The sequence below is a fragment of the Ischnura elegans genome, chromosome 1, assembly GCF_921293095.1.
Source record: "Ischnura elegans chromosome 1, ioIscEleg1.1, whole genome shotgun sequence".
NCBI lineage: Eukaryota > Metazoa > Arthropoda > Insecta > Odonata > Coenagrionidae > Ischnura > Ischnura elegans.
In genome coordinates this window covers 115183471-115207428 of record NC_060246.1, presented here as the reverse complement: position 1 = coordinate 115207428, position 23958 = coordinate 115183471, and the positions used below count along the sequence as shown (strand labels likewise).

Sequence of the window (23958 nt, the reverse complement as noted above, 5' to 3'; positions counted from 1 at the left end):
AAAATAAAAAGAAAATAGCACTGCAAAAACCTTGCCTACTTATTAAGAATGACTCAGATATTAAAAATCAGTCTACATATCAAATTCGCAAAGGTAATTCAGCAGAGGAATACATGTCATCAGATACAAAAAGTTGATGTGTACATTACTGTAAATCAGTAAATAATTGCAGGAGTCATGTGATGTGAAAGTTTTGAGTAATTTATAAATTTGGCAGATGTAAAATTAATTTAAATAAACCCATTTCATAAATATGGTTCCTGAGTTTCCCCTAAATGCAGAAAATGTGCATGCTTGTTGTACAAGACACCATGAATGAAGAAAAAGCACCCCAAAATAAATGGTACCTTAGACTGGAGAGAAATAAGGAGTTTCATTTAACTATTCACATCATGTTCATCCTGTAAACATTGAAATGATTATAAGAGAAATCTTATAAAATTGAAATCCCTCTTTATTACAAATCAACTTCCATACACAATAGTGCTACGTTTTTTAACTCTACGTAATTACATTCATCTCTCACATATGAGATGTTGTTGATTGAGTGTGTGATTGGATGTGTAACGGATGGCAGGGGACACAAACACACTCTCAGGCACACATGAAAATATAACTTTTCTTCAGCACATTTTTTCATGTATGATATTCATCATACTTTCAGACTGAAGCCCAAATTAAGGGTGAGAGCAATAAGAACATTGACAATTTATCATTCCTTCTAAAAATAAGAAAGAAATCAACTGAGTTCCTTAAAAATATATTTATATGCATATATACTATATTGACATATTTTACATGATTTCATATAAATTTTCTGATTGGTCAGAGCAGTAAATTGTCCCGAGGATTGCACTTCACAGGTTAAAGTTGTTAGGGTTAACTCTATGAATAAGACTAAGAAAAAAAATAGATGCCTGAGAATCAGCAAATAGGCACATTTTAGTATCAACTCACATGATAAAAATTATTAAGACAATGTCATACTTCAAGATTCCACAAAAACGTGAACTTGGCATCATGAAGTCTCAGTCTATAAAGCCTGCTCAGATGGATCAGATAGTAATATTCCTGAATTTCATTAGGGGTTAGGTAAACACGAGGTTGCCAATTCAAACTGTCACAGAGCATTTAAATACAAATATGCAACCTTAGATAGTTCAATAATTGTATCTCAAAGAATGGTGCATACTGCCTTGGAGTACTTTACTGCTCTACTTAAGGGGAAGACTTATTATCAGATTATATCTGTCGATACCATATGGTTAAAATTCTATCATTCCCAAACCATGGAAATTTTTAATCATTTAGTAGCTTGACAACTACAACAAAAATTATTGTTTTAGGAGAAGTTAAGCATTTTTTATTTACATGTAAAAACCCAGCTCTTTGGGTTAAAATAACCTCTTTTTTGGAGGCTTGGAGCTGTAAAAAATGTTGGTTTTAGAAACTTGCTAACTCCTCCTCCAGATGTTAATAGCTAAGACAAAAAATAAATACACATGATGATTGATTCATCTAATAGGACACTAATAGAGTAAAACCTCTATAAAATGAAATAAATTGGGCCTATTGGGTTCCAAATACCTTTAAATTAATAAGTGAATATCTTATTGCAGAGCTCATATTTAAAACTGAAATAAAATCATTTGCTTTCACCATTTGATAGGCTTCCATGTACTGAACACTGAAACACTTGCAACGCCACCAAGGAGGTAAAAATTTATAGCATTTCAACAATATGAATGTACATTTCTGATGCATTAGATAACCTATGCACCTAGGTAGTTTTTCTTATGATGAAGTACTTACACCCAAATACTTAATCTGCTGTTCCAGAAATAGAACACAAAATGCAATTAATTGTTCAACTCTGTATTTCTTTGATGTTGTTTGCTAGATTTGAATCTAGGCTTAAATGAGAATATAATTATATGAGATAGAATTGATATTAAACTGAAAAAATTAAATTTCAATAAAATGAAATGTTCATATGATTATAATGGCATTATTAATGGATTCTAATCCTTAATACGTTGAAGCTAAAACAAAATAACATTTTAATCTGAACAAAATATTTTTAGAGTCCAGGTACCATAGAAAAGTATTAAAACTTTTTTTTAGGATTAAAACATTTCTTATGAAAACTTTTTCTCAGGATAAGGATTGTTTGAAGGGGAACTATGTAGAAGCTTCAAAGAATGCAGGAGATTCCCTCGATTGATTTCAGCAATAGCTACTCTCTCATCTTATGACTAGGATATTAAAACCAGCACTTCCAAAAAGCACCTTGCAAAAGAACTCAACTAAAAATGTACCTGATTATGAATGACAGTACATACATTAGACCATCAGAGGATAGCAAAAGAGAATATCTGGGATTTTCCATCACATAATATCACACACATTTATGATACTTCATAAGGCGAGGAAATTTCTATCCTATACGCAAGACAGTTAAACTGAAAAAAAGTACCACTGTGAACAACCCCAGATTTATCAATCACTCTGAAATGTTCTGTGCACTGCACAAGAAAGGTCAGGATGAAAAACGAATGTGGTGAATAGGGAAATGGATGAAAAGCTGATATGATTCAAATAAGTAAGAGGTAATAGGTAGAGGAAGTATAAATTAAATGACAATAAGTACAGAAAACTGTACAAGTATATTTCCAACACTATGCCAAATATGTATTAAGAGCAAAATTTTAAAAGTGGGGATGTTTCACACACATACATAACTCCACAAAAGTCAAATATTTAAACAAATATTTAAATGGCATTGTAAGTTGGGAAAGGGAACGAGTAAAGGCTATGAAATATAATAACAACAAACAAATCAACATATTTGCCTCAAACTGGTGGAATATCTAATACAAAAAGAATAAACAATCCATATAGCAAAGAGAACAGTGGATAACCAGAGGCTCACCAAAACTCAATGACTTTGTATATACCTGCGCTGTCTGTAGCAATCCTGAAACACTACATGCTGTTTTAAAAGGCATTCACTTTGATACAATTATGAGTATTTTTAGATTCAATAAGATGTTATAAAATATCAGTCTCAGTGATTGAGATTGTAAATAAATTAGTAGAAATATCTACTACTTATGAAATATTTTGAATATTTTACACAATTCATTAGCACGTTTAAAAAATTTGACACTCCCTCTGCCAGACCCTCTGAATCAACTAATGACACAACAAATGCCACTTGAGGGAAGGTGGTGGGGACGGAAAATATAGGCTTGCTCAAAGACAAAATGAGCAAATTTTGAAATACCACTGCCCATGACCAATGAATTTTTCATTTATACACATACGTTATTATCTTGATGTCAAACAGGCTTACCTGTGCATTTGTGTATTTCAATATATATATATATCATTATTTTACAGGCACTTGTGAGGCTTTGCGAGTTGAAAAATTGACAAATTTTTGAGGAAATGGCAAGTGGGAAGTGGAATCATGATTAGGCAGGTGAGCAGATGTGGAGCGGGATTCTTTCTGCGAGGGAGAGGGAATGATGACCATCTTCTGCCATGCCGTTGATAGTAAAAACGGATACCAGACACAGGCAAAGTGATTCCTTTTGAGCAGAGGGCCTCAGATGAGGAGAGAAACATGCAAATACCACGTAGAGAAATGATCACATACTCCACAGCATAAATCAGAGCTCTAACTTCCCACAGTACAACTACCAAATCCCGTGAACACTCGCCTCCACAGTGAAGATCTAAGAATATCTTCCAGAATTGATGCGGCATGTTAGTACCTCCTTCAAAACTATGGAACAGGAAAACCTAACCACTTCCTGGACCATGAGAGAAGAGTGCGACACATATTGTACTCGAGAAAGTAAGAAACACGAGTTTTGTGAGACCACTTGCTCCTCTTCCCCACTCTCCCACTAAGTCTCTCACTGCCCAGGGCCCCTCTCACTTGAATCTGAACGCCCTCACCCGGTCACAGCAGCGGAACCGCCGAGCCTCTTGCCCAGACGTTTGTCAGCAATCAACTCGGGTGTTCCTCCTCATCCCCCCAATCCTCTCCTCTCCCCTGATGATTCCCGCCCCACCGTTCCCCACCCCCTCCCACCCTCTCTTGCACCACTCCCCCCCCCTCCTCAGATTGGACGTGTGAAATTGGCAGGGAACATTCCCTTCTCTCCATTGCTCTCTTTGATGCCCATCAGCCATCCTTCCTCCTGGAAAGATTGAATAAACAAGAAATTACACAATGCACTGAGCATATACAGGTGTCCAACTACAGTCAACTCCCTATTATTCATGCAAATAAGGTGCAACCTGCATAAAATTGGAGAACATTTTGTGACACAATATCCGTTGAGTTAGATTTTTGAGCTGTTTCAGAGTTAAATGAGCATGCTGATTTCAGAACTGCAGATAATTTCCCTCCACTGCAAAAAGTTTTTTCTCTGCACCTTATGTGGACGTGACCACTTTCTGCTGGATCGAGTATATATCTTAGGGAGCACTATTGTTCTCCTATTGGCTGATATAACCCCTCTCCAACTGGAGCAGGGTGAATGACATAGTAGGAGACCAGCAACAGATGCATACATGTCTAGTTACACCTGCGGCACTGCAGTCAAACATTGTATGTATTTGAGACAAAAAAAGGGTGTCTCGCAGCAAAAATAGTTGATGTGGTAGAAAAAACTGAGGTTATTTCCTCAACCAGAGACCAAAAGTTGGTCACAGATCTATTACAATAAATGGCTGCTCCCCATTGTCATTGAAAAACACAGATAATTGAGAATATAATACAATGGGGAACTTGCATGAATTTTTGTTTATTTCACAGGCGGACAGAAAATTATTTTCTGAATACAACAAAGAAAACCACATGTATATCTGAGTTTTCCTTTGTGAGATATTCAATGATAAATATAACGAATTTTAAAGCACGGGAAAAACTCCCTCACCCCCCCAAGCCACAGCTGACGAAGCCTCGATGACGTCAAAGGTGCCTAAACATCACACAAAGCTATTGTTGTGATTGTTAGTAATAGTTGCCAGCAGTTGTGAGAACTTCGTTTGTTAGACGTGTTGATTATTTTCTATTTAAAGATAAATATCCGACGATAGAGGCTCGGGACCCCACATATTTTGTATTATTTATAACATTAATATCTGAGTAAGGGCATAAAATATAAAACTGGAGTAGTTAAACCAAAAATTTTATAATACCTAAATAACATCGTTGTAGGAGTCTGAGACATGGCCGTTGGAAGGGAGATACGTTAATTGTAAGTTGATGTTATCAACGGCATATCATTCATTTAAATATATAATTAGAACGATTTTGATGTTTACTAATGTCCGCTTAGCTTTTATATACAATAACTTCATCCGTTTATTCGTAGATACCGGAGAATTTGTTGTTTAGGATTGTCTGTGCTTGTATTATGAGGTGAATTCCAGTCAATGCAACTTTTGCTCGCTGATTGGAGACATCTAGGAACATTTTTGTACCAAAATAGTGTTATTTTCTGCGTGACATCTCCTGTTCTGCTACTGCTAATAATCACAGTGCCAGTGGTTGTAAAATATTGGCCAAGAGTTATCAGGGTTCCATCGTGATCGAATTGTAAAACGCTATTACTATGTATGTATGTAAAATGCTATTACGCTATCGATAAATATCTAACAGTAGTGTAAAAATTGTCAGTGGCGTGTTAACCTCCGTTGTTCACAGTAGATATGACATTTCACGATCAAGCTATTGAAATAAAAACTGTGTGTGAAGTTTGTTATTCCATTATTTCAACGAATAGTAGTGAGAAAAGTCACCTGTGTCACTTGTGTGGGCTAATTTAAGGCTTCAAATCAGTGAATAGATAGTTGTTTTCATCATAATGAGCTCTGTTATTGTAAGTTGTATGTGATGAATATAAGAATGTGAGTGACTTCCAGTTTTTGATAAGAGTATTTGCCTATTTCCCACTATATTTTTAAGGTATGTATATGTTAGTATATTGTTTATGGATTTACCTACATTATTGAAATAGGTTGTAGCTTGTGTGTGTGTAGGCAGCGGAACCGATTCGCGATCTCACATGTGGATTGTGTGCAGACTGTTTTGCTGTGAATTCGTACCGTAGGACGGATAGGACTACCTTCTCTGCTAATTCGGCGTTGCCTAATTCAACAACACAGCTTACTCTAATGTCAACAGCACAGCTTACGATCGTTATCCTCCAGTATTACAAGTTTCTTTTACATCTCGATTTGCCGCCGACGTATAGAAATAATCTGTCTTAACAAATTCCATGAGGTTCGTGGCATCAATTTTTGGTGTCCTAAAAAAAAAGGCTGGCATCCTAACACCCCATGCCAAATGCCTTTTAGGCGGCTTGCGGGGTATTATGTAGATGAATTTCAGGTGTACTATTCCAACGAGCGGCAATGTTATCACCCATTTATCAGATAACTAAAACATATGAAGTGAAACGCTTTTACCTCATCATCCCGATGTTGCATTATTAATATCCCAAGTAATAATCGTGGCACATTAGGAATAGGAAAACTTGCCCAAGAATAACAGAACAAAATAAAGCGAAGATGAGCGGCTAAATACTCCCTCAAAACAAATTTTACAACATGCGCTCAGCGTATTTCCCAACTCCCTACTGTTGTTTAGCCACCTATGACGTCATGCCTGGGCTCGGCAATGCTCGGGTGTCTTCGCGCAGTGGTCGGCTCAGAGAAATTTTTCTCGATTTTAAATGCAATTTTTTAAATTTCTTTTGATGTTGAATGGAGAAACTTAAGGTATTTTTGCGAGCTAATATATCCATTTTACTTATTCAAAATAGTTTTTAGAGCAACCTATGACCCATGCAAGTTCCCCATTGACCATGATATCGACCCATCTCTTCATGTTATAGAAAATATTTTGCATAATAGCAGAAAAGCATCAACCAAAGGTCAGAAATTGAAAAACTTAAATATTTCCCTGCCGCATGAACTCTCTATCGTATATTTTAACTAGGCACTGAGTGAAACAAATGGGTAAGAGATGGGTGATAACTGGCAACCATGGCTTCACATTTGATACCTTGGCTGCAGATAAGAGGGTTCTGGGTTAAAATTCTGAATGAAGCCTTCAGACACCCCACAGCAAAATCAAGAGGCGACCCAAACATAATAAGGCTTAATGAATTCAATGAACAAATGCATAAATTTTAAGATATGAAAATAGGAGGCCAACTCAAAATTTGCCTATAGAGATAGTTTAAAAGCCGAGCTGCCAAAACGAACTGTTCACTGAGAAGAACAGGTTCGAAAATGAGCAGTTCTCTATAACGCCACTGGCATTACAAACTTATTTCAAAACTTGAAAAAAATATTAAATTATTGGTGTGCACCCATAAATTAATGCTACTTAGAGTACCAAGTAAATGTTTTGAATGCGTGACTGATTAATTTCTCTCGAATTCCTCATTAATATTGGTAGTCTCTGATAGAAAAATCTTACCACCTGGAAGCCAAAAATTTTCAAAGTTTCGACTTGACTATGAATTGGCAATACAGCTGAACCACACCCCTGCTACCAAGAACAACTAATCAGTACATTGAGTGAGAGCCTTCTATCCTAGTAGTCAAAAAGGTTAATAGCCCATAGATAGATGCTTTGACCAGTGATTCTTATGGTGGGGTGAACTGAGCCAAAGTTGAGCAAACCTCCTTCCTCTCAGTAATTGAAGGGGGCAGTGGTATGCTTGCGCAAAATTTTCTAGGAGTGGGTCGCTGAATTCATGCTAATCCTACTTTGCTTACAAGAAAATGAGATGCTGAAGTTCACCAAGCTTCAAAACCTCCACTTTATCTGTCGCCTTCATTTTAACACAATCCACAGAATATATTCATGTGGATAGTTGGATGACCTCCACATGACATTTACCACCATGCATTTGCTCAGATTAAGTTTGAATGCCCACTCTTGGCCCCACTTATTAACATTTTTTAAATCCAATTATGAATTTTCAAAGTTAAACTAATTTTGCGATAGATGACAGCATCATCAGAAAATAAATGTATTTTACTTCTAATTCACGAGCATAAGTCATTCATGTATTTAATAAACAAAAGGGGGCTAATTATGCTTCCTTGAGGGACACCTGTTGTTGCTTTAACTACATCAGAGCTAATTCTATTGACCATTCCCTTGAAGAAGTGACCTGCAGTCGGTCACAAAATGCTGGGGCAAAATCCATTATAGCCTGTGGCATACCCGAATGTCTCTTTAATTATCATGAGCAGCAAAAGCTTTAATCAAGAAATGCATGCATAGCTAATTACGTCAACAAACACTTTTTAATAGAATATCCAGTTTACAACTGTTTTGTTTAACCTGCATGACTTTGATTTGCATACAAGTTTTTTGTGATGCATTGGGTCAAAAGCTTGTGAAAAAGTGAGACACCTTAGCCGTCATCACTCTAGGAAGGTGTAACCTTCCCACCAAAAGTGTTAATGATCTGCAAAAAAGCCAGGATTTATACTGGAAGGATTGTGCAAGGTGTACTCTGATAATCATTATCTGGCTCTTTCCAGCACACTCAGGTTAGAATGCATTTTAAAAAATCCTTTTCAAGAACAGCATTTGTTTCACTTCCTGAATCCTTACATGGCTATGCTCATAAATCTACTTACATAATAATAATTAATAGTGGACTTATTAGCACAATCTGTTCCAGCATCATAAATCATGAAATAAATATATATTGAGTGAATCATACACAAAGCATCTAAAATTTACTTCTGGACACATAATAAATACAATAACTCCGGTAAGAGAACAAACTAACCTGCTCTTCCAGGTCATCATATTCCACTACTCGAATTATTTCTCCTACTTCAAATGAAAGTTCATCAACATCTTCCCTTGTGTATTTATAAGTTGCTTTCACTCTGTAGAGAACACCAGGAGGCAGATTGTCAGTAGTGGCACCTAAAATGATAAAAATTAGAATTAGTTTATATTAAAAAGTATACACATAATCATCAATCATTTTTCCTATCACCTAAATTTTTGTTGTTTTACCCAGGGGCAACATGGATACAAGAATTAAGTTCATTTAACAGTGATTCTACATCATTTTACCATGAATCTCTTTCATAATGTAATTCTTCATAGATTTTCTCAAAACTTCACACAAAAACTTATTGAAGAGGATAACAGAGAAATCAAAACCACAATGCCACAATATTACTTTTCATCACTTAATTCAGGCTCTAAAAAAACATGGGATCGCTAAACTGAACCTATCTTTTTATAGAACCAGTTTAAATACCAAAAATATGGAGAGAATTAAGTCTAATGTGTCACTGCAGATTCAACTAAATGTGAACACCAAAATGTTGATACACATATTTAGTCAATTATTGAAATTAATTTTAGACTTCGCAATAACAATGAAAAAATGACTACCAAATAACAAGACCAGAAATGTACAATGTTCAAAGAAGCTCACTTCAAATGGGACAGAATTCCTGCATCTTTCAACATCTACTTCTCTTAATTAAAATAATATCCTCTCCCCTTTTCAATGGAGCATAGCCTCTTTTCCAGAAAATGGTTAATTTGGGAAAACCTGAAGTTTTGAATGAGTTATGAAGTAGTTTATTAAAGTAGTCAACAATTAATTTATTTAAATTCATTTTTCTAAATTATGTTACACCTTCCTGTTCAAGCTAGTTTTAGCACGCACTTGAAAACATAAGTGAACAGGATTATTGTCTTCAAGAAAGATGGACAGATTCTATGATGAAGATTTCCCTTGTGTAAGAAGATAGAATTTACTTCTGAAGGTGGCAAAAATTCTCATTCCCTCCAAACTACCATAAAAAGTAAATTACTGCTGATAAATACACCATAATCTTCACTTCACATTGAATTTCAGTTGTTTTATATTCAGGTACTTTAATCACAGGTATTTTACCCTCTCTCAGGACAAATAATGGGCTTGTCTACTTCTTGAGCTATTTGCAATAAAAAAATCACCACTCTCAGCCCTTTCCCAGATAAGTTGTTAATGTCACAAACTCATGCCAAGTAGGTAACTGCTTCTCATCTACTCCTCAGCCTTGTGTATGGCTCCCATGTGGTTCTTTATTGTTTACACTCCCATGAACAATTCTTTTCCTTGCTGAGAGGTCCTCCCGGAGCAAGTAAATGAACTACAACTCTAATGACATTACCAACTCATAACAAGTGGGTGGAAACTTTTGCATTTTCTATTTCTTAACTTCCAAGAGAATAGCTGAATGGGGAAGGCTTTTTTTTTGCCGCAATTTGCCTTTCCTTTTTATTTGCCGAAGTCTTTAAATTAATTTTGTGATTTTGGGTCTGGACGACCAAACCCGTCAAATGATGGCAACAGTTTTCCTATATAAGTGATTTTAATATCTAATATTCTATTGGTTGGGTCACGCCCACAAAGTTCATGATTTTTTTAGTGGCAGTGCCAATGAATTGAGTCTTTGAATTGAGTATCATATTTCAGAGTTTCAACATGGGTATGATAAAACCAAAAGGAACAAGTCCAAAACAATAACTGCTCCAATTGCTCACCAAGGTCACTAAATTAACACCTGCCAATTCCGAGGTTGTAGGCTAGAGTCCAACAGGGGTAAATTTATCCAGACCATGGCATGAATGAGAGTGAGATTGTTCATTACTATAGGCGTAATCCTAGTAGAAAGATGTCGTAAAAGGCAGTTTTTTCAAGACAGCATAGACAATGTCAAGACTCCGATAACAAACCTAAAGATAACCAACAGCTTCAAAATGTTTAATTTAAAAGTTCTAGATTTTTCACATCTAACTCTTACTTTCTTATGACTAATTACTTCCTTCAATCAGTTCCTAAAGGAGTCCTATTAAAGTTTCACTCACTCATATTTTTCCCATCTCTTAAATTTGGTTTATTCACTCAATTGCCCTATTTCAATCCAGCAATCCCCAGCATGAAAAGAGTGAGGCCCAAGAGGTATTAACCATAAAAAAAGAAAAAGAGGGACTTGAGCGGATAGCACCTTTCCAAACACCAATACTCTGACACCAATAGTGCAAGCCCACATTATTATATTATTATCCTATTATAGCAATTGCAAGGAAATATTTCACTTAAGAGAAAATTTTTTTAAATAAGACTGGATGTATATTTCAATAATTAAGGATAATAATACACGGTAGACCTAGAGAGCAGTATGCGAATGAAATTATGAGAAATACATATTTCATATGAAAAGCAAATAAGTAACTATCAGATAACATAATCGAGCTGATTGAAATTTACTAGCCAAATTACTCTTTCAATAAGTCAATATCACCAGTATGAACTATTATTAGCCGCGGTAACACACAATGAATAACATTAGACAAGAGCCCATTACGTGCTATCATCTGCACTTAAAATAGAAGCCATCATTTACCACAGCAACAAGACTCATAAATCAAGGCCACATACCTGCTAAAATATATCCATAATTTTAAAACAGAAAATTTTCTATTGAAAAGCTCAAAATATGCAATTACAAAAATATTTTCTTAATTATACTAAAATCTACAAAGAGTTAAAATTAGAATAGGACAGAAAGAATGCTTTTTGCATAGCACATCTTAGCTGCATAAAAAAATTGAAAACAGAAAGAGCATTATGCTGCCCACTTCGCTCAGCATCCAGAATATACAGAATAAAACCAGCAAACCAATTATATGACTATTCTACTGATTCTTATGTCCACCGATCCTCGGTGAATTCATCAGTTATTCCCAAAAGCAAGAGCTTACCCCAAGAAGAGTAGATGTCAGATCCAACCAACAACCCAAATATCTATAGAGCAGAGAGCGATAAAAATAGATAAATAACTCAGCCAGTAAAAAAAAGCTGGCAAACTGTTATTGCAAAATAAAATGAAAATTAAGCAGGGAATCATGCTGCTTGTTAGGCCATTAATCAGAGTCTCCTGAAATTTAATCCAAGACACCAAATACACATGCAATAGGAAGAGATGGCTGCGGCTTTGCTCTTTTATTACGCCCCTTGAATAAGACAAATACTCACCAGCAGGTACTTCATACGTGTCTTTCGCTATTTTTGGTTCACTGTTTGATGCTGATGATGGTTTAGCATTACCATTGGGTGTGTTTATGCTTGAACTTTCCACAGCTTCAACCTTCCCACTAACAATGGGCTTTCTGCTCTCTTCACCCAACCCATCCTCTTCTGGAGCTGATGTCTCTGATTTATTGTTCAACTCCATCTCCATCTTTGTCGGGGATGCTGCAAACACCGACAGCCACAGCACATTATGGTTAACCAAAACACACTAACATGAAACATGCTCAATTTTTGTGAGAATAAAGTAACATTAATGGTTTCAGGCAATGGTAAATTACTTGATTATATCATTTTAAAGACTTAAGGATATGGGGGATGAATATGAATAAATGTTATACAGGGCTAGAGGAGAGAACAGTCATTGGACAGTCTGAGTTATTATTAACAAGGCAAAATTGTTACAGAATTTATAATATTTAGAGTTAAGCTTGATAATTAACATTAACTTTTAATGTTATATAATGAAAACTAAGACGTCACAATAGTAGAACCTATATTAACAGTAAGTATTGGGGAGCTACCTTGTACATACATCACAAACCAATGTCATCTTCACACAATTAAGTAACAACACACACAAACTACATGGGCCAAAACATTGCACTAATGATAAACACTAATGTGCGAATGAAAACATGGCAAAAGTGTGGGTTATGATGAGATGAAACCAATGGACTACTTACTGGGGGCCGGAGGGATGTTGAGGTACAGCTGGCCTGGGATTTTTAAAAGGTATTTTGAGAGGGGAGAGCAACCACAAAGGGATGATGAAGAGGGGTGCATATGAAAAAGTAAAGAGAGGAGAATATGCATGTGAGGAGCAGTGAGAGATATGGAATCTTATGATATTGACAGTCACGGTCAAATGGAATGGGCAAGCCATATGTGCATGCATCAACTTCACAGCTCATTAATACTAACTCCTTTTCTAGGACTAATGCAAACCTTTCATGTGCATGGGTGCCTTTAGTCCATTCCAAATCCGCTGATCTGTTGAATAATATGATATCAGTGGTTGGAGAGCATTAAATTAGGACACTGTCACATCAGAATTTTCATTACGTAATTTAATAAAGTACCCACTGAGAGATGACCAGACTGTTTCAGTGTTCCATTCAAAACTTTTAAATAATTATTAATTACAAACATGCTCAGCAACTGATAATAAATGTTGTAAAACGTTAAATAAAGCACCAATACTTGGGAAAAACAAGATGGAGGCATCCTTGTGTTTGACATGTATCCATTAGAAAATTAATTGAGATATTCCTCTCAGTAGACATTTTCTTTGGGTGAGCATTGTTAACAATTTCAAGCAAAATTATTGAAAAATAAAATATCACAGCCATAAAATTAAAAGTATAGATATTTATGGCTTCATACACCAGAGATATACTTGAAGGAAGTGACAATATGAGGGAGGACCCAAAAATAACCGGACAGAAATCGCAATGTGCGTCAATCTTACAGTTCAGGCTTCTCTCACTAGATGGGTTATATTTCATCATTTCTGAGTGGCTTTGAACGGTTTTAGTAAGCCCTTCTGAGTTTAAATTCGAAGAGTTTTTTGACCTCTTCTATTTTTGAAATGGCTGATATTCGATAAGTGTGCATAGTTTAATTTTGTTCTCTGCCCGGCAAAAGTGAGTCGCACATGGTTGATATGTTGTCTACAGTTTATGAAGAAAACCCCTTAAAAAGAACTCAAGTGCATGAGTGGTATTCGCAATTTAAACGTGGCTCCATGTTGATCAAAGACATTCAATGCCTGGGCCGGCCACCCTACTCACCAGATCTCACGCCTTGTGATTTCTGTTTGTTGGATGAAAAGGGTGATGAAAGGGAAACGTTTTGGTGACATTCCGGAGGTGAAAAGAGAATCGAAGGCAGCGCTGCAAGGCATATGAAAGGACGAGTACCACAAGTGTTTCATGCAGAAGAAAAAAACGTTTGAACCAATGTATCAGGGTAAATGGAGAGTACTAGGTGGGTGGCCAATGTGTGTAATACAAAAAATAAATTAAGAATTCTTATAAAAATTGCATCCGGTTATTATTGGGTCCCCCTCGTATTATACCACAGCATTCTTGGTACATGCTCAACAGAAAAGAAAAGAAAATGGAGTGAAAACAAGTTTTAATACTATTTTACGCAGTGCTCTGTGTTGTGCAGGCTATGGCAGCTTCAGTTCTTGCAGTAGGGGCCACCTGAGTGTACTTTGAAAATAAACCAAGCCAACTGCTAAGAATCAACTAAGGCAAGCTCTGAGGGCCAACAGCTCTACATGATGCCGGGGGAGTTGCTCGTGAAGGAGTTGTGAGCTCAGTCTGGCCGAGTCACCAACGCCGCATGTTACGACCGTCGGTGCCACATCGAAGCGCTGGTCTTTTTGTACAGTTCAACCCACCAAATAAAATATAGTAAATCGTGCCTGCGTGTTACTATCACCTCCGCGAGTGTACGTAAGTACCTATTCTACAACGGTATGAACAATTCTTGGAGGTATTCCTTATCAGATTAAATGTAAAATCCATGTTTAGGTTATTGCACTCCAAGAATAACTTAAACAAGCTCGAAAGGCCAACATGATACATTCAGTGAACACGTCTTGGAGATATTCCCTCAGATATTAAATGTAGAATGCATGTTGAGATTTAAAGACAAAAACTCATTTTTCCTTTCCTGCTCACATTCATTTCAATGCATTGGAAGACATGAATACAGAGTAAGAAATAACAAGAGAACGCAGAATGCACAGGTGATACTGAAACTTCATTAGGACGATCAGGTACGATATCATTAAAATTTCAGCTTGGTAAAGATTAACTTTGGTTGGATGCGCAACAAAAATGGCCTATGTATGCCAAAGATATTGCATAACATTTTCTTAAAAGCTGGAGAGGAATCCCAACTCATTCCGATTGAGCCCAAGATACAGATGCCTTTCAATAAGACCAAACAATCTCATTTAGCTGTTGGCACTCATTAAACATTACTAAAAAAGAAAAAAAGAGCTAAACTGTGAGCTTTACAATCTTAAATAAATACAGAGATTTACTATTAGGTATCCAAGGACTTACATATTATTTTTTGCAGATACATACCGTATAATTTTTAATTTCATTTCCAAAGGTTTCATTCCTACACTATTATGTCACTATTTCAAGTCATTCGTCCCACTTTTCGGGAAAAAATCATACAGAAATTGATAAATAATTCCCTCTCGTATGCATTTTATTCTCCTTTGGTTAGTTGGTGATGGCATAGGTAGTCCATAACAAAGGAATATCTCCAAGACCTGTTCACATGAATGTATCATGTAGACCTGTTGGCCTGTGAAGGTTCTTTGTGAGAGCATTTTATTACTTAATATGCATTAAGCACAGCAAAGTAGAACGTATATAATCCTATACTCAATCTACAGATAGTTAAGGTCTCTCAAATAATCCATCCGAGAGTACTTTAACAACTCCCCACAATATATCCTCCACACTCCCTTTCATAGCACCCCACTTCTCTCTTCCTGACCCTTACCAAACAGCCTATTTCCAGTGGAATGGTCACTCTTTAGGTGAATGTGACTCTGTGAAGGTACACCACTGGCCAGTCCATGGTTACTTCCTAAAATATGCCTATAGAACCTGCCTATAGAATATGCCTAGAAACTTCACAGACTTGAGTTTTAGCTTTTTCCCCATCACTCTGGTGAAACATATATGTATACATGACTATGCTCCCTCATGGCAATGTATGTCCAGCATTATACCCAACGATTTCCTCAAAAGTCATCATATTTCACAAGGAAAAAAGATACCTTAGTAATTTAAGTGGTTATAGCACTTGTGGAAGCGAACATCCATGGTGAAAAAATTAACATCCTGAGATTTGCTGATGACATAGCAGTCAAAATAGAAAATTCTAACACATATGGAATAGACAATGGCTATTCATAGGCTGAAAATCATTTAATATGAAGAAAACCAAGATATAAGTCTCCACTGAAAGATTCGGGGTAACGTCAATGATTGACTAAGAGACCATAAACTTGAGGAGATGGAAGGATTCTGCCACCCGGGTAACCGAGTGACCAGTGATGGGAAAAGTAAGAAGGAAGTAGTCATAGCCCAAGCAAAGAGGCCATTCCTCAAAAAGAGGGATCTCTCAACAGCTAGAATTACTAGCCTCAAAGTCAGGAAACAATGCATTAGGACTTGCATTTGGAGCCCGCTACTTTATGGTGGTGAGGCATGGAAAATGACAGCTGCAGAGCAGTCAAGGTTGGGAATTTCCGAAATGCGATATTATAGAAGGATGTGATGAAGATGAAATGGATAGACCTCGTGAATAATGCTGAAGTTTTACAAAGAGTAGGAGGGAAGATAAAAACTAGAAAACTTGAAAACCCTGGAGAGAGAACGGGACAGCTTGATTGGCCACATCATGAGACATGATGGTCTGATGAAAATTATCACCATAGAACAGGTGAACAGAGGCCTTAGATGAAACTCATATAGAGCATGTGATGAAGGATGAAAAGCAGAGGAATTATATCGGTGTTAACAGGTTAGCTGATAGGAGAATAGAGTGGAGAGCTGCATCTGACCAATTCTCAGATTGATGACATGATGATGATAATATGAGCACTTGGGTTTGGTGGATCCAGGTATGAAAACCAGTCAAGAACAAATATTTTTCCCCAGTGAAACAATCACATTTTGTGTCGCCCTGTGGCTGACTCTGTTAAAGTAAATAGTAATTTATGCTGAGGTTATTTCCAAAAAAATGTCTTCACTGCGCACCTCTGCAATCTAATTTGAGCTTTAGGGCCTTATTCCAGAGCCTTACTCATTCTACTTGAGTGTTTCATACCTAGACTCAACTTGAGTTTGAGTAGGAGATTTTATTTTATAAACTAACTTCAGCACAACTCACTTGAGCAAGAGTTATGGATACATTTGGTGGTAAAATAGGGTGGTTTCCTATTATTTTTTTATTGCCTAAATCGAAAAATTATTACTCCTTGAGTATGTATTTCACGCTTTTAGATTTTTAAATAATGATATCTATTTTTTGCAATTAAATGAAAAGTGAAAAATTTCAAGCGCGCGAAAACACGACGGGTAAGTATGAATGCCGGGAAAACTCCATGTGACGTCGCTCTGGTTCCCGCTGCTGCAAGTGAGGTGACCTTGGGGCGAGGATCTGAGCACTGATACGATGCAGGATGCTAGCAGGTAGCAGAGTGCCATGCTAGCTGGTAGTGCTAGGCTTAAATAAGGATTATTAATACCTTATCAAACGAAGAAAACTTTCCGGCCTTAGCCAGTTTTAATAGGTGATTATTAAGACATGTTTCCCTGAACTCTGTGCCTCATGCATGCATTGGTAACCTTAGACGATGTAAAACTCCTATCTACTCGTATAGAAACTAGGTCCCTGTGACGTCAAGTGGAGTGGCATTGCATGGGTGCCAATCTGGCCTTTTTCAAATGAGGATAAAAATGGACCATTGCCATTCGTCTAAACCGGTATTTCAAAAACCAAATAATTTGTATATTATGATACATTAATGGTGGGTAACAAATCGCAATCAGTGCCTTTCGTTTTCTTTGATGAAGGAAACTACCCTATTTGTAAAATAATACACTTGTCACTTCCCTCAACTAATAAAAACTACAGTAGACTCTCGTTATTACGAAGTTCACGGGACCGAAAAATCGGAGGTTCGTAATAACGAAGTTCGTAAGAACGTTTCTTTTAGGAATCGTCGAAAGGAATAGTGTATTATAAACGCGATTAAATTACGCGGAAATAAATATAAACAGGAAAATGCGTTTCAGTTTTTCAACAGAAGACTGCGCCATGACGCAATCGAGGGTTGATATCTTCCCGAATACATGAACTCCGATATTCAAACTCGATGCGTCCCAAGACCTTGTTCCTAGGTTGATAAAATTACAGTCCGGCCACCGAGAGTTGTCCAATTACAGACCAAATGGTCTAGGTCCGGGGAGGGGGCAAGGCTGCCAGGTAAGAAAGGGAAACGCTTACAAAGTGTTCCGTGAAGAAAAGATCCGGAAGGGACGACAAGCGTCAAGGACCTAGAGGAATAATCACTTGTTTTGTGATTCGAAGAATGGGCTTATTTTGGTGGATCAGGCTTATTTCGGTGTTCGTTTATGCATTTGACGACGTTGTATGACTAGGCGAGGGTGTGAGGTGCGTTTGGGGGACAGCGGTTGGCTTTAAACCGTGCTGGCGCAGGATTATCCGCCCATCCTATTGTGCCGTAATCGGACAACCCTCGCCAGCCGGACTGTATGTAATTTATCGCAGAGTAAGGTTATCCTGCGGGATGCAACACTGCATCACACGTATGCGCTTACTCACGCTTGTGGCGAACTGATCTAGCGGGGCCTGCGATGCATTCGGAGCCGAAAAAATAGCTCCCCGCGGTGACGAAGAACGGGCGAAACGTTGAACAGTTCCTAAATTCACACCATTTTCATTGATACCTTATTCAGATCATGATCACAGTGAGAGTTTCCCAGCGCCACACCGCGTAGTATCGGCCAAATCGAAAGGCGCCAAATTTGAAATTTGAAAATTTTGAATGCTCGTATCTCTGAAAATTCGTAAATCGAATGTGCATAGGAAGAGGTCTGACTGTACATCCTATTTACGAACGGTTATGAGTAGGGCACCCTGACTACACAGGAAGTAAGCTAGTTATATGATGTTGCGTGTAAACTGAATAAAGAACCATAATTGACGCTCTTAGGCACAGTAAACGAGAATAACTTAAACGTGGCGCAATTATTGAAACTTAAGTGTAGTGAATATCCACCTAAATACCGTGGCTTGTGCGTGCAACTTCGTAATAAAGTTCATATTGTAACTGCCGGGACCGGGACATAGGTTCGTAATTTCGTAAAAACGAAAATTTCGTAATAACGTTTCTTTTACTATAGCTTGGATAGGCCCTTTCGACGGGACCAACGGTTTGCTTCGTAATAACGAGAACTTCGTAACAACGTTGTTCGTATTAACGAGAGTCTACTGTAGCATTAAAGCAGTACAATATCATAAGTGTTTTCATAAGAGATATTTCATAATAAGTGGACATCTTGGAATTTGGCAACTCAATTTTGAGTAGGGACTACATTTATCATCTGTAGAGTAGGATATGAGCAAACTTTGGAACTCGAGTGAGATCTTGTAATACCAATGTGCCAATCAAGTTGAGTTCTAGTCAGGATTAAGGCTTGAGTAACATTCTGGAATACAGCCCTTAGCCACAGGGCAACAATGCTATATGCATACCTTGTGGCATTGCTACATCTGGTAGCCAATGCCATGCTGTCTTCTGAAGCCACAAAATTCTGAGAGGGAAGTATTGATGATATTTACAATACAAAATGCATCAATGGAAATTACTGCACATGGTGATATCCCTTGAGAATTACAAGGAAAGTTCTCTATAAGGTGAGTCCATTTGTCAACTTTGAAGTGCTTTGAAGACAATATGAATACAAGAGTGGAATTTCAACAATCATGCTCTCCATTAACTGTTTGTACAAGCGTATAGACAATTAGCTAATCTGCATCATACATTTCCACTGCACATCAATCCGTGCATCAGTTTGTGGAGAACTGAGCCCCTTGTAAATTGGCCTTTACAATGGAAAAGGCAGGGAATGAACTGAATGTGATGTAATTGTTTTATGAAGTGATAGGATTTAGCCCTTTAGGTGCCAGCCAGCCTCTCTTCCAGCCAAGTATTCCGATGGGTATGTACAAAGAATGCCTGGGGTTAAAATCAATATAAAAATGCAACATTTTTACGAAGTTGTAGCCAAGGGAAAACAGCATAGGTGAACTCTTCATTAAATGGCTTTAGTATTTAAGTCAAAATGAAAAAAAATAACTTCAATACATATGTATAGGAATTTTTATAAATTTCTGAGTAACATTGTATAAACTAAAAAGGACATGGCATTCTTTTTTAATACCAGGGACAAGAGGTTGGCATTGTAAGGGTTAAAATAAAAAAACATTGGATATCAATCATGAAATTATTGTTTGCTAAGCAGCATGTCATGGATTAGCTTATGGTTGGCATTTATATATATGCACAGAGATTTCTAACTCCCCAATACTCAACATGTTATGAATGAAAAATAACAATGTTAAGGGTTAATTAAAAATTATATGTAAAGCCATGAGTATTAAAATAGTGCTGGAAAACAGCCACACTCCATAAGAATGAGGCCATAAGAACTCCTCTGAGGTCAATCAGCATGAAAATTAAGGTGACTGCATCACAATAAACCACAAGCTGGTGCTTTGTAACCAATGAAACTCAAAACACCACCATCAGTCTTAAAAGATAAAAAATTATGTATTACGAAATACAAACAAGGAAAGGGGATGATAAAACAAGAAAAACCTTCACTAGATTAGGAATCACCAACCACATCAGGATATTTTGGGGTGACTGACAATTTCGATGGAGTGATTGGTCTATAGGCAATAGTTAAAATGGTGTTATCCATTGGAAATGAATAAATAAATAGTAAATTATAACAAGAATACTATTAACTGGTAATCCATACCAAATTAAAGAGAGTGGCTAATCAGCAAAATTCTGATAACATGACTAACCTGCCAATGGAGATGATGGTGTAGAGTTCATTCTGAAAAATAAAATGAAAAACGGTTAAAAACTCAAAATTACATATGATATCCACTATGAACCAATACCACAATACAAGATAATAATGGTGACAATTATTGAAAAAATAAAATATAGGGAAAACAATACATGAAGACTGGAAATATATTAATAAATTTTCACTTAGTAACTAATTTTATTCCTAAAAATGAAAGACCAGCTTAGGGCTTAGCAAGTAAATAAAAACATTTTTACATACTATGTCTCAGGCTCACATTTACAGTAATTAAATAAGACAATATTGTAAAATGTTAATTGCATACAATTCCAAACAGCATATGTAGCATCTTTTAAGATGGGCATAAAAAAATTCTAGAGAGGGATATTTTCTTAACCCTTGAACGTATCTCTAGAATGATTTGACCACCTGCTTCTGCTCATAAGTTTGAAAATTATCCTAAGAATGTTATATTTTCATGGAGATAATATATGATATAATTGTCTAGAAGTCTATGTTATTAATGAAATAATAATACTGGTGAGTCCCCTCACATTGAAAATCATAAGACCTTTGTAACATGGTAGACTTATCTTGCCATAATAAGAAGAAGAAGAAGAATTTAATGAACCTATTGATACTGGCTGAAAATGCTTTATGAAAATAATTCTTTTACTCAAACAACAATTCATAATCACACCTAGAATAAATTTTTACACCATATTTCAAGGTAATGGTCAGTAGGGAGTCTAAGGGGTTCATCTCCCAGAAATTTTAAGGAAGTATGTCTCAAGTGAACATTTCCAAAATGGACCTTTCTGAAATGCACCACCTCTCCAAATACATACAGTGTGTCCTCGTTTAACGTCGTCCCATTTAACGTTGTTTAAGGATAACGTTGTCCAAAAATTGAAACCCTTGACCAAATTACATGACGAAAAAAAATGAATGGCAAATAGGACGCAAGCGCATCTGATGTATAGTAAATGTAACTATATTAATGCAATTGATAATTTTCGTTCGACAGAAAAGGTTGGCGTGGGTAGCGTAAGTTAAATATGCATCTGAGCGAATAATTATCGCCTCATTTACCCATTATCCACATATTTTTCTGATTCCAACCGAAAAAAAAATGTCCAAGATGAGGAGTGGCTATCCTGGTGGTTCTTCAGACATGAAGAAAAAAACGGCGATATTAGAACAAAAACTTGATATTATTAAAAGAATTGAAGAAGGTGCAACTGCTGGAGAGATTGGTCGAGTTTTTGGTTTTCAGGTCGAGTTTTTACAGTTAAAATTTCTTCTGTTCCTAAAAACCTTATGCAGAAGAAGGGACAACTTAGTTGGACACATTTTGAGGCACGATGGTCTGATGAAGACAATCATTGCAGGACTAGTGGAAGGGAAAAAGGGCAAGGGATGGCCCCGAATGAGTTACATAGGACAGGTTATAAAAGATGTAAAAGAGAAGAAATATGTAGCTATGAAAAGATTAGCGGATAGGAGAGAGAAATGGAGAGCTGCGTCAAACCAATCTTAGGATTGTTGACTAATGATGATGACTGAAAATATCGATGTTTCGCCATTGAAATACTTTCTTAATTTAGTTTGTATATTTCATTTAATAATGACTTATTCTCAACCTTTTATCGTTGCGCTGTGCATGAATCGTTATCATGCTGAAGTGAATAATCGGTAATGAATGTTTCTCGCGATTTCGGGTTAAAGAATTCATATCATCATGAAAAGTGACTTGCCCTTCATCTTCGTGCTTCCGAGTGTCAGATTTTTTTTATTTTGGCCTTCTGATGTATATCTTTGGCCTGGTTCAGGTGTCTCCCGATTGGTCACGAAGTCTGCTTAAAAGTTACGGCTCCGATAATTGGCCACCTTGGATTCTCGCCCGGGAAATTCTGGATTCTTTACGAAGAAATGGATTGTTAGGAACCAATTTAAATTTTTAACATTGTTTCTTATGGGAAACACTGCATCGTTTAATGTTGTTTCGCTTAACGTCGAGTTTTTCAGGAACGAATCGACAACGTTAAATGAGGACTCACTGTACCTATACCCACCCCAGAAATTTTTCATGGCTAAGGTCTGGACACAGCTGGTCAAAATTCTCAAGAACCAGAAGAAGCAAGAACCAAACTGACCCATCCCTACTATTAACAGTTAGGACCAAAAAACATAGACCAAGCAGTTAACATCAGAAGAGCACAAAAAAACACTACTCACGTGGAATTAGGAGAGGTTGGAGACTTCTTAGGTGAAGTAGGTGAGCTCTTCTTGACAGTGTACGCTCCTCTCTGACAGTCGGTTGCCAATTTGTCAACAATAGCTTCTAGTTCAGAGTAGACCTTCAGAATAAAAAAATGATATAAGAAAAAAAAATTAAAAGCTGCAATTCATTAAGTGGAAAAGTCAATCAAAACATCAGTCTATAGATTTAGAATAACAATTATAAGTCTGCCAAATGTTAAAGACGTCATAAATCAATGATAATAAGGGATTTATACCTAAAGCTAAGCTTCCATTAGCCAATCATAAGACCCATGATCAATTAAATTTCTTGTTTTAAACATGCCACCCCAATAATTGTGAAAGCCAAGTCAGGTTTTATTTCACTGAGCTTTTAAAGTGCATTAGGAAACATTTTATTTTTCGGCATTCTAAATAAATATTTGGTATCCAACTCTTGAATTGATCAATTCAAATTTCACTCATTCAATTTATAATCATTCCTTTTTACATGCATCCATTATTTTTACTATATCAGATGAGAGAAGAGATTAAATTAACTGAAAAACTATAACATAAGTCAAATGAAAAATACTATTTCTCACAATAAGTTTCCACTAAATTTTGCGCTTGAGTTCTATTGAGATAACATCTGGCTCAATATTTCTACTTTTGATGTTTCAATTCCTAACACAGGCAACATAATCAAGCTCCTTAACATTAATAACAGAGCATGCCATTGAAAAATTGACACGTGAAACCATGACCAGGGTACTGTATACCTCGGAGACCTTCATTCACACTATCTACCAATATAACACCAGAATATATGTTTTTCGGATAAAAAACACAATTTCTTTCATAATTTTCCTCATACGCATGTCTTT

General features: G+C 36.5%; 1 protein-coding gene across 6 annotated transcripts in view; it reads right to left on the bottom strand.

Moving 5' to 3' along the window:
* Nucleotides 1–436: 436 nt before the first annotated feature.
* LOC124168486 (myc box-dependent-interacting protein 1) overlaps nt 437–23958 on the bottom strand; it is a 156084-nt gene continuing 132562 nt past the window's right edge. Inside the window, exons 5-10 of one of the 6 annotated variants that reach the window (XM_046546791.1) lie at nt 23069–23190; nt 20823–20854; nt 13104–13148; nt 12102–12320; nt 8841–8983; nt 437–4211 (exon numbers count right to left, since the gene is read on the bottom strand). In XM_046546791.1, coding sequence (XP_046402747.1) covers nt 4131–4211; nt 8841–8983; nt 12102–12320; nt 13104–13148; nt 20823–20854; nt 23069–23190 — 642 coding nt within the window. In that variant the 3' untranslated portion in view covers nt 437–4130. Of the gene's footprint in view, nt 4212–8840; nt 8984–12101; nt 12321–12841; nt 12875–13103; nt 13149–20822; nt 20855–23068; nt 23191–23958 lie in introns of all 6 variants that reach the window. The other 5 variants (XM_046546799.1, XM_046546809.1, XM_046546815.1 and 2 more) reach the window with 5 other exon arrangements.